Source organism: Chiloscyllium plagiosum, unplaced genomic scaffold (genome assembly GCF_037043375.1).
Source record: "Chiloscyllium plagiosum isolate Xiang-an unplaced genomic scaffold, Cpla_swu_hap1 HiC_scaffold_24, whole genome shotgun sequence".
Classification (NCBI taxonomy): Eukaryota; Metazoa; Chordata; class Chondrichthyes; order Orectolobiformes; family Hemiscylliidae; genus Chiloscyllium; species Chiloscyllium plagiosum.
The window spans coordinates 52,492,483-52,508,265 of record NW_028270162.1 but is presented as its reverse complement, the minus strand read 5'-3'; the positions used below and the strand labels follow the sequence as shown (position 1 = coordinate 52,508,265).

The following is a 15,783-nucleotide window of genomic DNA, read 5'->3' as shown; positions in this document are numbered from 1 at the left end:
AGCGTACCGGGATCCTGGAGGAGAGTCTGCGCAGTGCCTGACGGGATATCAGCTGTGTGTCCCAGAATCTGGCTCCTTATTCCGAGTGAGGTTATTGTGCGGCCTCAGGGAAACGAGTTATATAAAGCCGGGGGCACTGGCTTACCTGTTGGGTATGTACCTTGTAGCGTCGTCGGTTGCGAGGGAGCGGAGTTACCCTGAGGCCGTGACAGGGACGGCCGAAGGCTACATTGGGAGGTCCGGGATAAAGAATCTACCCGCCTGAGAGAGGAATGTGGGAGGGCTTGGAATACCGAGGGATGGGTGGGGAAGTAGAGGAAGTGAGGGAGGAAATACCTAACGTAAGAAAGAAAGGCTTAAGGTGAGGAATGGAAAAGAGAAACTATAGATTAGCGTGAGACAAAGAAGTTTCTAATAACTTCATCCTTCCAACGCCTCTCTCTTATGGGTTCCCTCTATATCACCACTCTTGCCTCATTCCACTCCTGTCTATCCCAAACAATCAACATTACCCCTTCTATCAGCTTGAACGACATTGTAATCATCTCTGTACCCCTTTGTGTTGGTGTTTGCATTACGCGAGGCTAATGATAAATCCGATTTAGCTCAACTGTCACTGTTCCCGACTGCTAGTTCGACATCAAATTCTGGAACTCAACTGCAGCAAGGCCGAACTAAACCTCTTCCCTTCAATGTGCACCTTTGGTGCTAATTTTAATGGTGTCCTATCCTGTTTGCTCAGACTGCCAACTCTCATCCATTTGAAAGAAAGAACTCCATTTATAGGGCATTGTTTATATATTGTAGATGTCTCATGCATGTCTTAACAGTGCAGGTACTTGAGATAGATTGCTGACTTCCATTTCCAGATGATGAGCAGTCTATTCTCCCTACCTCAGTCAAGACCGGTCCTTTGTCACATAAAGGAACAGTTTCTCCATTGACAGCCATCCATTGTTGTTTTCTGAGCTCCACCCTACATGAACTTGAACCCATTTGGAATTCTGCTGTTTGCACCCTGATCTGCATACACATTCCTGTGTGTATACCTCTGGTTTCCAGACTACAGCATTTGATTTCAAAATTTTCACACTTGTTTTTTAAATATCTATGGAGATTTTCTCTCCCTGTTTCTCCCCTTATTTACTCTAATCCATTGTGCATTCCTCCACTTTGAGCAATGGTAGAGGTTTTAACTGACCCATCCAGGGTGCAGATCTTCCTCTTATTAATGTTGATTTCTCTTTGTTGTGACTCTTATTTTTTGAAAATCTTCAGAAAACATATTCAGAATTTGAGTTATTATCCATTTCCTAAGTTCTGATGTTCAACTCTTTCCTGTAATGAACCTTTGGACATGAAGTGAAGGGTAGTGTATAAATGCGACTTGTTAGTATGTGCAGGTATCACAAACTGTTGAGAAAATCTGGCTTTTCAGTAGCAGATGTAATGCAGCAAAGCTGTGAGGAAGCAGTCAAATTTTAATCTGGAACCATATTTTCGACAACCCTCATTTTAGGTAACGATCAAAATGTTTCATCAATAATTTGCACCTTTGTTGCAGGACAAGGAATGTTAAGATCAAAATGAGTTGAACATTTGGCTTTGATTTTGACTTACTACTTTTGTTTTCTTCTTGCTGTAAAGTGAACTTTGAATAAACTTCAAAAGCATAATCAGAAAATCTCAAGAAGAAGCTGTACACAATTTAGTTGATGGACCATATTGTGCTAGGCTGGTTGTAGGCTATAAGTTTGGTTCGGTCTTTCTGCAGTGAATGCATTAGATATAATGTGGAAATTAACCAGGAGAAAATAAGGACTGGAGATCAGAGTTGAGAGTGTGGTGCTGGAAAAGCACAGCAGGTCAGGCAGCATCCAAAGAGCAGGAGAATCAATGTTTCGGGCATAAGCTCTTTATCAGGAATGAGGCTTGTGGATCGGGGTTGAGAGATAAACGGGAGGGGGTGGGTATAGGGGAAGGTAGCTCAGATAGTGATAGGTGGATGAAGGTGAGGGAGAAGGTGATAGGTCAGAGGGGGAGTGATGGACAAGTTTGGAGGGTTGTGCTGAATTGGAGGCTTGGGACTGGGATAATGTGGGGGAAGGAGAAATGGGGAAGCTGCTGGAATCCATATTTATCCCATGTGGTTGCAGGGTCCCAAGGTGGAATATGAGGTGTTCCTCCTCCAGGCATCAGATGGTAATGATTTGGCGGTGGAGGAGTCCCAGGGCCTGTACGTCCTTGACAGAGTGGGTGGGGGAGTTGAAGTGTTCAGCCACGGGGTGGTGGGTGCGGGTGTCCCAGAGATGTTCACCGAAACCATCTGCCAGAAGGTGTCCTGTCTCCCCAATGTAGAGGAGGCCACACTGGTTGCAACGGATGTAGTAGATGACATTGGTAGTGGTACAGGTAAATTTCTCACGGATGTGGAAGGATCCCTTGGGGCCTTGGACAGAGGTGAGGCGAGTGGTGTGGGCACAGGTTTTGCACTTCCTATGGTGGAAGGGAAAGGTGCCAGGAGTGGGGTGTGGGCCAGTGGGGGGTGTGGATCTGATGAGGGAGTCGTGGAGGGAATGGTCTTTTCGGAGCACTGATAGGGATGGGGAGGGAAATATGTCTGTGGTGGTGGGGTCTGTTTGGAGGTGGTGGAAGTGGTGAAGGATGATGTGTTGTATGTAGAGGTTTGTGGGCTGAAAGGTGAGCACAGGGGGCGGGGGGTTCTGTCCTCATTTTGATGGGAGGGGTGGGGTTTAAGGGTGGTGGTGCATGAAGTGGAGGTGATGCACTGGAGAGCATCTTCAACCATGTGGGAAGGGAAGTTGTAATCGTGGAATGGGGGGGGGGCAACTGAGACTTTGAGGTGGAATTTGTTATTTGGGGAACAGATGCGGTGGAGGCAGAGGAATTGGGAATAAGGGATTGCGTTTTTACAGGAGGTAGGGTGGGAGGAGGTGCAGCCAAGGTAGCTGTGGGAGTCGGTGGGCTTGTACTATATGTCTGTGGTTAGTCAGTCACCAGAGATTGTGATGGAGAGGTCCACGAAGGGGAGGGAGGTTTCCAAGATGGTCCAGGTGAATTTGAGGTCTGGTAGAAGGTGTTGGTAAAGTTGATGTACTGTTCAACCTCCTTGTTGGAGCATGAGGCGGCACCGATACGGTCATCGATGTAGCGGAGGAACAGTTGGGGGTGGTGTTGGTGTAACTGTGTAAGATGGACTGTTCCTCATATCCAACAAATAGGCAGGCATAGCTTGGTCCCATGTGGTGCCCATGGCTACCCCTTTTGTTTGGAGGAAGTGAGAGGATTGGAAGGAGAAGTTGAAGTTGAGGACCAGTTCAGCCAGGCAGATGAGAGTTTCAGTGGAAGGGTACTGTTTGGGACAGTGTGAGAGGAAGAAATGGAGGACTTGGAGACATATAATGTGGAAACCTCTAGTCAGAAAAAAAAACCCAAAAAATAAGGTGGTTCCATGTAATGTAGAAAATAATTATATCTATGTTTTCTATGGTAAAGATATTGTTTTCCTTAATGCTTGTATGTTTTTATATAAGCAAAATATTTTCAAACCAAAATAAATTAAGCTGCACAGGAATGCATTGTATGATTATTGACTTACTTTATTTGTTTTGAATTGGGTAGGATTTTTTGATTCATAGCAGCTATTTGCAATCTATTATCTATTGCTCCAAATATTCTGTTCTGAAGGTTGTGACCTTTGTCTGTGAATAGTTCACCAATGCATTGCATCAGTGGCTATTCTTTCTCGATCTGCCTTTCTTGATCTGTCAGCATGCTATCCCACCATTGACAGATATCATAATTTAACTCTTAATCTTGCACTTGCCAGGTGGAATCAGTAGATTGTGATTGGGAGTAGATTCCTTGCCACATCATTCCCTTTTAGTGTGCAGGGGCACTGGGCCAGATTTCAATCCAACTACTTTCCAGGCTAAGGTCAAGTACTTTAACAGAGACTTGCCAACACACTTGTAGGTATCTTGTTTGTAGTGTATGGAAGGTGTCACGGTGGTTCACTTCTCTGTTGAACCATTAGCTGACATTGCACTGTAGGGTTTGGTTAATCCAGATTACTTCAGTAAATATTACATAATATTTTATTGTTATCCCTATATCTTCTATGCTCACTGAGCTCTGATGGTTCAGATTAGGTCAGGCTGAATTTGTACAGTTGACAATGTGTTGAGTGAGGCTAGAGTTTACTGGAGAATGAGTTCCTGTTGTCTGACGTTCACGTCATCTAAAATATTCTAAGTATGGCAAGTGGCTCAGAAATATGAGAGTCTTAATGTTCAGTTTTTGGAAAAGAGGCAAATAACCCAGTTCAAAAGTGTAATTTTGTATCCATCTAAGCAATGTGAAACTGATTCTGTCACTTTTGTCTCATTGACTGTGATAAATTAGTATTCATCTCAGAAAAGTTTAAATCCTAGCCTATTTATTGTATCAGAGCTGAAAATGTGTTGCTGGAAAAGCGCAGCAGGTCAGGCAGCATCCAAGGAACAGGAAAATCGACGTTTCGGGCATAAGCCCTTCTTCAATATGTATCAATATGTTTTCCTGATTTTTGGTAGATGGTGTTTGTCGGGCAAATCAAGTATCACAGGAATGTTGTCCTGAAGCTCTGCTTAACACACATTTGTGGGTGAACCCCTGGCAATTTGACTGAATGAGATTTATTTTTATTGTATCATTGAGAAATTTGGGCAGAATTAACTGATATGCAGAACATCTCATAAATGAGAGGGGGTTGGCAAGCTTTAATATCCAATGTGACCTGGATGTCCTCATTTGTAAATCACGGAACTAATCTACTTGTGCATCACACAATTAGGAAGGCAGGTGGTACAAAGGCCTCTATTGCTACAGGACTTGGAGCTACAATTGAATAGAGCACTGGTGAAATGCGTCCAGAATGTCGAGAGATGATTTGGTCTCTTTACTCAAGGGTATGTCCTCCTTAGAGGGAGCACAATGGAAGTTCACCATACTAATGTTTGGGTTTGTAGGCCTGTCCTCTAAAGAGATATTGAAGACACTGGGTCTTGATGCTCTGGAGTTCAGCAGAATGAGAAGTAATCTAATTGAAACTTGCAAAATTCTTAAAGGACTGCACAGGATGGCTGCAGAAAGGATGTCTCCCAAACTATGGTGTTCCAGAACCAGGGAACACTGTCTCAGAATAAGGGGCAAGCTATTTTGAACCGAGATAAGGAAGAATTTCTTCACTGAGGGGTTAGAATCTTTTGGAATTCTCTCAGCAAAGGCATTTGAAAGCTTAGAGTCATTGGATATGTCAGGACAGAGATTGATTTCTAGGTACTAATGAAAGCAAGGGATATAGAAATAAGCAATACTAGCATTTACAATGTGGAAAATTGCCCAGATATATCCTGTTCTCAAAAAAACAGGACAAATCCAACCTGACCAATTACTGCCTCCTCAGTCTACTCTCAAATCATCAGGCAAATGATGGAAGGTGTTATCAGCAGTGCTATCAAGCAGCACCTGCTTAACAATAACTTGCTCAGTGATGGCTAGTTTGGGTTCTGTCAGGGTTACTCTGCTCCTGACCTCATTATAGCCTTGGGCAAACATGGGCAAAAGAGATGAATTCCAGAGCAAGGGTGAGAGTGACAGCCCTTGTCAGAAAAGGTTATATTTGACTGAGTGTGGCATCAAGGAGTCTCAGCAAAACTGGAGTCAGTGGGTTGGGAGAAATTTGCTCCTGGTTGGTGTCTTACTGGGGCACTTAGGAAAATGGTTGTGTTTGTTGGATATTAGTTATCTCAGCTGCAGGAAACCTCTGCAGGAGTTCCTCAGGGTAAAGTTCTTGGTCCAACCATCAATGACCTTACCTCCATCATAAAGTCAGAAATGGGGATGTTTGATTGCACAATGTTCAGTACCATTCACAACTCCTCAGCTACTGAAGCAGTCCATATTCAAATGCAACAAGATTTGGACAACAGCTGGTTTGGATGGAAAAGTAGCAAATAATGTTTGCTCCACACAAATGCCAGGCAATGAGAATATCCAATAAGAGAAAATCTAACCACTGCCCCTTGATAGTCAATGGTGATCAATATCCTTGGTGTTGCCATTGAGAAAAACCAACTGGACTCACCATATGTGCAAGAGTGGGTCAGAGGCTAGGAATATTAACTCACCACTTGACCCTGCAAAGCCTGCCTATAAGGCACAAGTCAGGAGTGTGATGAAATACTCCCCACTTGTTTGAATGGGTGCAGTTTTAACAACACTTGGGAAGCTTGATGCCATCAAAGACAAAGCAGCCTCCTTATTTGGCAGCATAGGCACCATCATCTACCCCCTCCACCATTAGTGTTCAGTAGCAGCAATGTGTACTATCTACAAGATGCACTGCAGAAATTCACAAAACATCCTAAGGCCGCACCTTCCAAACACATTGTCATTTCTATCTAGAAGGACAAGGGCATTGGATACACCTGCAGGTTCCTCTCTAAGCTACTCACTATCTTGACTCAGAATATATCACTATTTCTTCATTATCCTTGGGTGAAAATCCTAGAATTCCCTCCCTAATGTGCATTGTGGATTTACCTACAACTCATGGACTGCAGCCGTTCAAAAAGGCAGCTCGTCGCCACCACCTCAAGGGCAATTAGGGGCAGACAATAAAAAACAGCTCGCCACCAAAGCTCATTTCCGAACAGTGTATATAAAAAAAAGCAATAAGATAGTCATAATTTGAATTAGTAGAACATGAGCTGCTATCTTCAGGCCATTCAGCCAATACTATCTTCTGAAGGTAAGCAGGGAAGATGACGTAGTCAATAATAACCACATTCCGTGAGTTAAAATTAAAAAATAATGGGCATCTGAAGTGACTTGAGTTCCTAAAAGCGCTCTCATGATCTATAATCTGCAGTTACTGGATTTCAAATAAAATTAAAATAAATTATAGAGGTGAGAGATGGGCAAGAGATAGTTTTGATGTTGCGTTTCAATCTTCATGAAATGTTTGAATTTTAATTATATAAAATTTTATTTGTTGGAAATGTAATTGTTTCTATTCCCATAATGTTTTGAACATCTTGTGTATCTTGTTGCAAAATCCCATTGTTAGATTACTTTGTGAATACAAAGCAGATGTAGTTAAGTCTTATCTCTTTTTTCCCCATTGCTCCTTTTTATGCGTTTGTACATTTGTGGTTTGCACCCCTTTGGGAGCTGAGCGCTTGAATGTGGGATCTCACTCCATTGTGCAATATAGTTGAAATCTGAGTTTTTGTTTTGATGTTTCAAAATTGCTTTTATTGAATTTTAACAACCACAGTTGTTTCGTTAACTTTATTTTGGAAGAGCATCTGGTAGGTAAACACATTTAATTTATTATTCAGTCAATAAGGGGTAAGGACAAACAATGACAGCATAGTTAACCATGATTCTCAAAAAAAAACTTTTTAAGCCAGCAATTCTACTGGAGAGTAGCAAAAACAAACCTTACATTGCTATTCGACAAAGAGGTAAAGGGCAAGACTGAAGTTTGTCTTAACCATGTATTGGGTTCTTCTGGAGTCTGTATTATAGACTGAAATTAGTGAATTGTAGAATGTGTGGCCTAACTAGAAATTAAGAGTAAGGGTTTGTTATGAATAGGTCATATCTAACTTAATTGGTGTAATTTTCCAAGCATTGACATTGTACTGGGATAATTTCTTTTGTTAAGATTCTGTTTTGTTTAAAGGCAGTGCATTGACTCTCTCAAACTCATCTTGGCAGATACATTAATGCAATAATGAGGTACATGCTGTCTTTTGGATAAGATTTTAAACTGAAGGACTGTTCATTGATTTGACCAATGTCATGAAAACAAATTATCTACATCACTGTGTGCACATTGGACACTGTGTTTCCCTGCATTACAATAATGACAATGATTCACAAATACTTAATTTGACTCTTGAACATCCTGAGATTGTGAAAGTTGTTATGTAAATGCAAATTATTTCTTTTACTGCGTTCTAGGCAGCACATTAAGTCATCCTAATATCCTTCAAATGATGATACATTGTTAATGATACTGGAAGAAAGACGATAAATGGGAACAGAGAATGTTAAATTTGTAATCAAAGTTTTTCAAATTTGTGAGCATTTTTAAGGAAAGGAATAATACAAACTTGTTTCCACAGGTTGGCAAATAAAATTTGGGCAAAGCTCAGAATTGCAAATGGAATGAGAGTTGTGTGTCAGAAGGAACACTGAGGCAGTTGCTTATTAGAGCATAAATGCTTCACCACAAGCGTTGAGCCGAGACTAATAATATTGTTTAAAAAGGAATTCGTTTTTGAAAAGGCAGAGCTTTGAAGAAGTCAAGGGAAGAGCAGGGAAATGGCATAAAATTCATTAATTCCTGTTAAAGAGCAAACAAGTACGTACAGATATAGTGGACTCTTGGCAAAGCTTGACTCTATACTGTAATCTTAGTGGTGCTATTCTCAGTTAAAGTTTCTTTCTGAACTAACTGAGTTGGGGACCTTGGAAGCCAGTAAATGGTATGAAGCTGTTTAGTGATGTGACAAACCAGTGATTTATCTGTATACCACAGTGCTGCACTTAATGGCATAGCTGATTCTGAAGACTTTTAATGCTAGGTGACAGTTCTCTTTGGCAGCCGTTCACCTCATGGTGGCACCTTGCTTGTGACCCATGAAGTGTATAAGCATGAGTGTCAGCATTTGATGGTTAAAAGTACCAGGATATGGGAATGTTACATAATGATTGCTATTTTGCAGTAGATGTTAAATGCTTCTTAAAATGTATAACTCTGTCGCTTAGCTACCTGAATTCTAGTGGGCTGGCTTCCAGGTCTCCGCTGTGTTGTTTCTCAGGATGACATTATGGGACAACACAGGTTTTGTTATTCATTTTAATGCAGGAATGCAACTATTAGTCCTGGGAAAATAGTTGCGTTTTTCAGGACTGCTTTGGCATAAACATTCAAACACATTTGAAAGTGTATGCTGGCCTCAGTATAGAAGAGAAATGCTCTGGATATATTGTATGTGTTGGTTCTTCAGAAAAACTGAATGTGACTGTGGATATTTCTTCTTTCAAAAATTTTAATACTTAAAATATAATTAAGCATGCTTTTCTCTACCATTGGGCAGAAATTGTTTTCTTATTTGTTTAAGATAATATTTGACTTCAGATATTAGATGGGTCTCCAGTTATTCAGCTTGTGTGATATTCAGTTAAGAGAAACAAAGTAGTGGGTGGGAAGTGCAACTGTTGGTCTACATGAACTTATACAGTAACCCAAAATGTATGCTACCACCAAAAATGAATTTCTACCAGTCGATTTGTGTATGTGGTAGGACCCCAGTAACAGTATGTCTACATGTAAGTCATCAGTAGTAGTAACTAACTGTATTTTTTTTCTTTTTTCTCTACTGCAAGGTTGCTGAGGCCAACTGAGTAGCCTGATTTCTGTCGCTTAACTCGCTAACGCTTGGGAATTGGACCTAAAAGCTGTCTGAAATCTGTTAACTACCACAGAACATTAATCAATCAACTGGAAAGCTTTGCTTCAGTCTTTGCAGTGAACAACAAAGTATCAGAGGTACAGGAAAATCTTATAAATGGGAAGAACTTTACCAGGCTAATCTATTTTTGAAAAAAAAATTGTCTGCTTGCATGTTTTATTACTTTGTGACCACAAATTATAAATAAACCAATTAAAAAGCTTTTGAGATTGTGATTCGGTTGTTTCTCCCTTGTCCCAGCTCTGTCCCTGGGTTGAGATTGCTGCTCCAAGTGCTACCCGGAATTATCATGTGACAAGTTTAGAGTCAGCTGCTGCTACAAATATGGGCATAGAGATTTGTAAAGGAGACATAAACCTAGGCACAGCATGTGTCACTTAAAATAGAGATTGAATTACATCTGCACTCCAATTCAACTTTCCCTGCTCTCTAACCCAGCTTCACCTGAAGACTGAACTTAGTCATTGCATAACATTGTGTAAGAAGCACTTAATTTTTTTTAAATTTCCCCATCACGTTTAAAATGAGGCAATTTATAGTTTTTGCTGTGAAAGTGTTGTCTATGAAATGCCTCAGGACAATTTTGTGGAATGTATTGTAAAAGAAAATGACAGTTGTTTAAGTGCATCTATGCTGTGAATGAGCACTACGTGATGGTGAAACCCACTGAACCTTGGAACTCCAATAGCGTGATTAGTTTGGAGATTGCACTAGGCAATTACTGACAGAGCCTCACATTAAACAGTGTAGTGTTCTCTAAAGCATATATATGTGAAATATGAAACATTATGTAGTGGAAATATTATATGCAGTCATTCCTCTCTATCTGCAGTGGTTCTGTTCTGGAGAATTCCCTGTGAATAATAAAATTCGCGAGTGTGGAGCTCATTAAAAATAGGTTAAAAATCATGGATATGCGATTTGGCCCACAGTTGTTAACTTTTGTTATTTTTAGGTATGGATAGGTGAATTTACCATTCATGATTTCGTGGGCACAGGGTACTGTAGACTCTCTCTAATTGTGTCCATGCACCAAACTGCCAACTAATCCACTGAACTGTTGCAACTATTTCATTCCCATAAGCCTTGTTAGTCTGCTGAGATGATGTGGAGGTGCTGGTGTTGGATGGAGGGTGGACAAAGTTATAAATCGCACACCAGGTTATAGTCCAACAGGTTTATTTGGAAGTACTAGCTTTCAGCGCTGTTCCTTCCTCAGATAGTTGTGGAGCTTTATCTTACACGTGAGATAGCTAGTGGGATTTTGCACCAACTTAGCAGTTGTCAGGAATGAAAAAAATTAAGTGTTTTTTATTTCTAGTATGCTGTGTAACGTGGGAATTCCAGGTTGGTTGTGGAGCTAGACTAGCGTGGAAAGCGTGTTTTACAGAATCACAAACCTGTCCGTTATAGAGCCTCCTGTGCTTTTCACAGTCTGAGAATGCAGCAGGTGTTCTGTGCTGTGACCAGCTTCTCAAAATACCCTGTATTTGCTTATGATAAAGAATATATTAGCTGATATGCAACAAGATATAATCTTCAAGGTAAAGTAAAGGACAAAATTAAATCTCAAGTTGATATTATTCTACCTGATTCATCTGCATGTGGTTATCTGTGCAAAGAATGGAAAAAATCACCAACCTATTAATTTAAGGAGGTGAGGCAGTTAGTCATGCTAGTACTAAAGGTTATGTCAAAACATTAGCGGTAATATCATTCAGCAATGACTACATATTCAAGTCAAAGAACATAATCTGACATTTATGCCAAATCTGCAATGAGAAATGTTCTGTTTCTCTCTGCTAGCTCAGTTATAATATATATCCTGAGCTTTAGTGCTGTGGTAAGGTCTTGCCTAATGTTCCTGTAGTAGTTTTGAGTGCCTCATCCCAGGCCAGAATATGCTGAGATGTGCTTTTATTACAGCTCTAATAGTGGTTCTGAGCAGAAGTTTTAATTTTGGAGCACAACTGGTGCATTTGATGAACTGAGTGGCTATCAGTTCCATTTCTGTGCTTTGACCTATAGCTGTTAGTGATTAAATTGTACCATAGTTTGTACTGAATCGGAAATAACATGGTGTCTAAACATGTAATTAATTCAGAAATTGCCATGTGACTCTAATTTGCTATGCTCTATCCTGAAGATGTGCCCAATCCATTTTATAAATGCTGAGATCCTTGATCTATCTCTTAATATCTTACGTGCTTTTATTTTTTATTTGTATTTTATTTTTCGTGCAGGTTGTGGTAATCTCTGAAATTAACAGCCAATATGTCAACCGAAAAGGCAAAGGTGAGTTAGTTTACTGTGTAGCTATATAATTGCACTTCCCACCCTGATTCTGGAAGAAAACAGTAATAATTTCAATGTTGAACAGTGAATTATTTTTGTGTTAAATGGTCTGGGGTGACTACTGAAGAATGATATCAATGATCATTGCACTGTGTTAATGTGACATAGTTTGGCAGATGTGCTTGTTGTTTGCATGTGAGGGGATTACAGTTAGTTTAGTTGTCAGTTTATGATATGCAGACAGCATAACAGGAAAGGTTGGGGCAGATGGCATATTATAAATAATGGTCTTGAGTTTAATGTCGCATATAACAGGAGGAAAGACATGTATTGTCAAGTCATTCTTGTGCTTAACCACTTCATTTAGGGAGATAGAGGTTTGTATTCCAATTCTGGGTTAATGGGAGAGAGATGATGGGTCTGCTCCCATAACAGATTATCGTACGATAAAAATTGAACTCTGAATTGCGCATCCACATGGCCAATTTCTATTTGATTTATCTTATTGTTAACTATTTTCTAACAAACAAAAGAATGTGAAGGAAGAGCTGGAATCTATCCTTGATTCCCTAAAATTAATGTTTAGGATATGCTTTATCTAAAACTGATCTAAGATGAGACACCATTTTATTTGTTCAAACATCACAAACAGAATAAATAGACCTTGTTGACATTTTGGATTAATTATCACTCAGTGCAAGTGTGCACTGGTTCCATGTACTCTTCTGTATTATGAATCTGAATCCAATCCCCTCTATATTTTAAAAAAAACATAACTGGAAATTCTGAGCAGGTTAGGCAGCATCTGTAGAGAGAGATACATTTCCATAAAGGTTCACACTGTATTTCGAGGACAGCTATGTTTGCTGATAAGAGTGCATATGCACTCTATGCCCTGTTTAAACATGTGGGCGGGGAGAACAGGGACTGTTGGGAGGGAAGAAGGAGCAGAGAGGTGGGGAGCTTGTTTCTGCAAACTGCCCCCTGGCTTTTTACCTTCTCCTCCATCACCACTCCCTGCCGCTTCCTCTGTGGAGGACGTCAGTAAATATAATAAGAGGAAAAATTGAAGCAAACCACAGAAGAGAAGCAAAATGGACCTGATAGGTTGTGAAACTGTTAAACACAATGCTGAGTCTGGAAGATTAAGTGCCTAATCAAGAGGAGGAGTGCTGCTCCCATGTCTGTGTTGAACTGCACAAGGACAAAGCACTTGGCAGAGGACAGAAATATCAGCATTAGAGTAAGGCAGAGAATTGAAATGATAGACCACCAGAACTTTAGTCAAGCTTATGGACCGAATGGGGTGTATTGTAGAGCTGTCACCCAAACACTCGCCAGTATTTACTCTGTCCTCTCTGCTATATTCTTTGCATCTTTTCTATTATAAAACACTTGATCACCTCTGCTTCACTGAAAAATGTCTATTGCAAACAATACACAAGATTTCTGAGCAATAGTAAGCCCATTATAAGATCCCATAGGAGTCTGATGCGAAGCTGTGTCCAATCTGGATAATGTAGCAGCAACTGTGGAATGAGCTTCTAGAAGAATTAATTCAGATTAATCAGGTTCATTCAACAGTGCACACAATTAGCTTCTCTTAAATTGTTCTTGTTTGAGCTGACATGATTAATGACCATTTTTAAACCTACTTTTTGTCTAAGATTCCTCTTTTTCTGTAGAGCATTATGTAGTTTTACTGTGAAGTTAAATAACTGACATTTCTTGATGTACTCGGAGCCTTTTGAAAGGTTGTTTTTTCATAGAAATTTGCAAATTCAGTGTTATTCAGGCTTCCATTCATTGTTGAGAATTCCAACGGAAGGAACCCCTATGTAACCTCTAGGAATGGAAGTCATTGCATCATTGTCGTTCAAGTATCACAGTCAAATCAACAATCGCCTCCATAAACTAGTTCTAAATTATGCTCAGCAGCTGCAGTGCATGGATCATTTCTCAATTCTTGACTTGATGAGTGAATTTTGTTATTCTTTCCATCTCAAAGGCATTCAGTAACAAATCCTGGATAAATAAATAAAAATCTATTTATGAGCAGAGCTTCAGATTGTGAATCATAAGAGGCCCATATTGTTTGGGCTTTGTCCAATCATTCTTTACCTTGCATTTGCCGAGCTGGCCTCACATAGATTCTTCAGGTCCTTTTCCATTTTACCACAAACAGCTTCCTTTCACTACTGTGAAATTGGTTATACGTTGTGACAACCATTAAGCTAGAAGAAGAAGAACAGTAAGGAAATTTGCAGTTTTTAAAACGTGTCTGTGGAATGTGTAATGTTTTTAAGCATATTTGTTTATCTTTTTAAGAAAAATGCAGTTTAATTTTCTGGGACAGAAACTAGTTGTCCATACGATTTAAGCAACTCTTGAGTTGGAGGCAGTATCAACAAGAAAAAGATAATATATGACAGTTTCTTAGTTGATTGGCACAAAAAGCTGGAAGCAGAAGAGAGTTAACATATAGATGCTGGAGCTCCGAGGCACTGTTTGAGTGAGCTAAAAGAAGTCTGATGTTGGGTAGGCTGTGAAAGTAGTTTGGAAATATTCAAAGGTTAGGTGATATACCAAGAGTGACCAAGTAGTGAATTTGGTGTTTGGTTTTGGTCAGATAGAATGTTATTCTGGAGAGCTATACCATCGGACTATTGTGATCCCAGGGTAGTGAATTTGTAGAAATGTGTATTGTTGAAGATAAATGTAAAAGCTGTTGGGAGTAGGACTCCTGACCTACACTGTATAAATAAAGGAGATCAAATTGTAGAGCTATATAGCTACAAATTGTCATCCACAAGCAATATCCTCTCGTGTGTTTGTTTAATTTGTATCTTTGTTGTATTGACTGTTTAAAGTGAAATTTGCATTACAACAGTAGCTACACATTTGATCAACCAAATTGCTTGGTTTTGGAGCAATTAGTAACTCTACAATGAGATATAAGGCTTAAATCTTCACTGGAAGAGAGCAGTTCCACCCAAACATTCTCACTATTCACTGAGGTTCCCGACATTGTGTGATAGGAATCTGAGGACCTTTGATCATCTGCCCTAATGTGTGCAGTAGTCTTCAGGATAAACTCTGCTTTCATGAATTCAGTTGTCTGTGTTAATATGTTGAATTTATATCTTGGGACAAAATATATTATAGAAGATATTGCAACATGTAAAGTACTAGTTCAGAAATTTATTTTTGTAAATGATGTCCACCTTTTGGCATTTTCAGTGAAAAACTCAATATTCCTTTGGGTACGTAGTACTCAATATATCACTGCCAAATATGTAAATTATATGTTAAAATTATCGTTACTGGGATTACTATCTTTGTGTTCTCCTTTGTCAGCCATAGCTCATAGTCGCACTGATGAGTCAGAAGTTTATGTTCCATTTTCTCTACATGATTTGAGCACAAAAGTCTAGGGCTGACGTATGTCAGAGGTGTTGACTTTTGGTGCGGTGTTAAACCAAGATCCTCCTGTCCCCACCAGATGGGTATAAAAGATCCAATAGCATTACTTCAAAGGAGAGCAGGGAGCTTATTGATGTTCGTGAGCAAATTCTGATAACTACTTGTCCAAACAGCCCCAAACTGGCCTTTGCACATTGCAGTAACAACATTTAAAGTATTTCATTGACTCTAAAGTACTTTCACACATGCTGACGACATGAAAAAAGCTAGACAAAATACAAGTCTTCCTTTTTCCCAATTTGCATCTTGATGCCCCATATGGAGCAAATTTTCTGAGCAAAATTCACCAGCTGATGTCCTCTGGATCAGGTAATGAGCAACACAGGAGCCCATCAGCTGGTTTACCCACGGTGAAAATGGTCCTTGCTAAACAGGTTCAGGACAATCCAGGGAATCAGTTACAAACTGTGTATGAATTGATGAAAGATATAAACAATGCTGTAATAGCTGAAAT

The 15,783-nt window shown here is 39.8% G+C and overlaps 1 protein-coding gene and 1 long non-coding RNA gene across 2 annotated transcripts in view; one reads left to right on the top strand and one right to left on the bottom strand.

The window, feature by feature from the left end:
- Positions 1 to 202, bottom strand: part of LOC148145445 (uncharacterized) — a 30,322-nt gene extending 30,120 nt beyond the window's left edge. The window contains exon 1 of the long non-coding RNA XR_015761284.1: positions 161 to 202. This is a non-coding gene — a long non-coding RNA (uncharacterized LOC148145445). The remainder of the gene's footprint in view (positions 1 to 160) is intronic.
- The window catches only part of LOC122562810 (septin-2), a 140,922-nt gene continuing 125,173 nt past the window's right edge, over positions 35 to 15,783 (top strand). Inside the window, exons 1-3 of the mRNA XM_043716054.2 lie at positions 35 to 152; positions 9,466 to 9,628; positions 11,795 to 11,846. Coding sequence (XP_043571989.1) covers positions 11,826 to 11,846 — 21 coding nt within the window. The 5' untranslated portion in view covers positions 35 to 152; positions 9,466 to 9,628; positions 11,795 to 11,825. The remainder of the gene's footprint in view (positions 153 to 9,465; positions 9,629 to 11,794; positions 11,847 to 15,783) is intronic.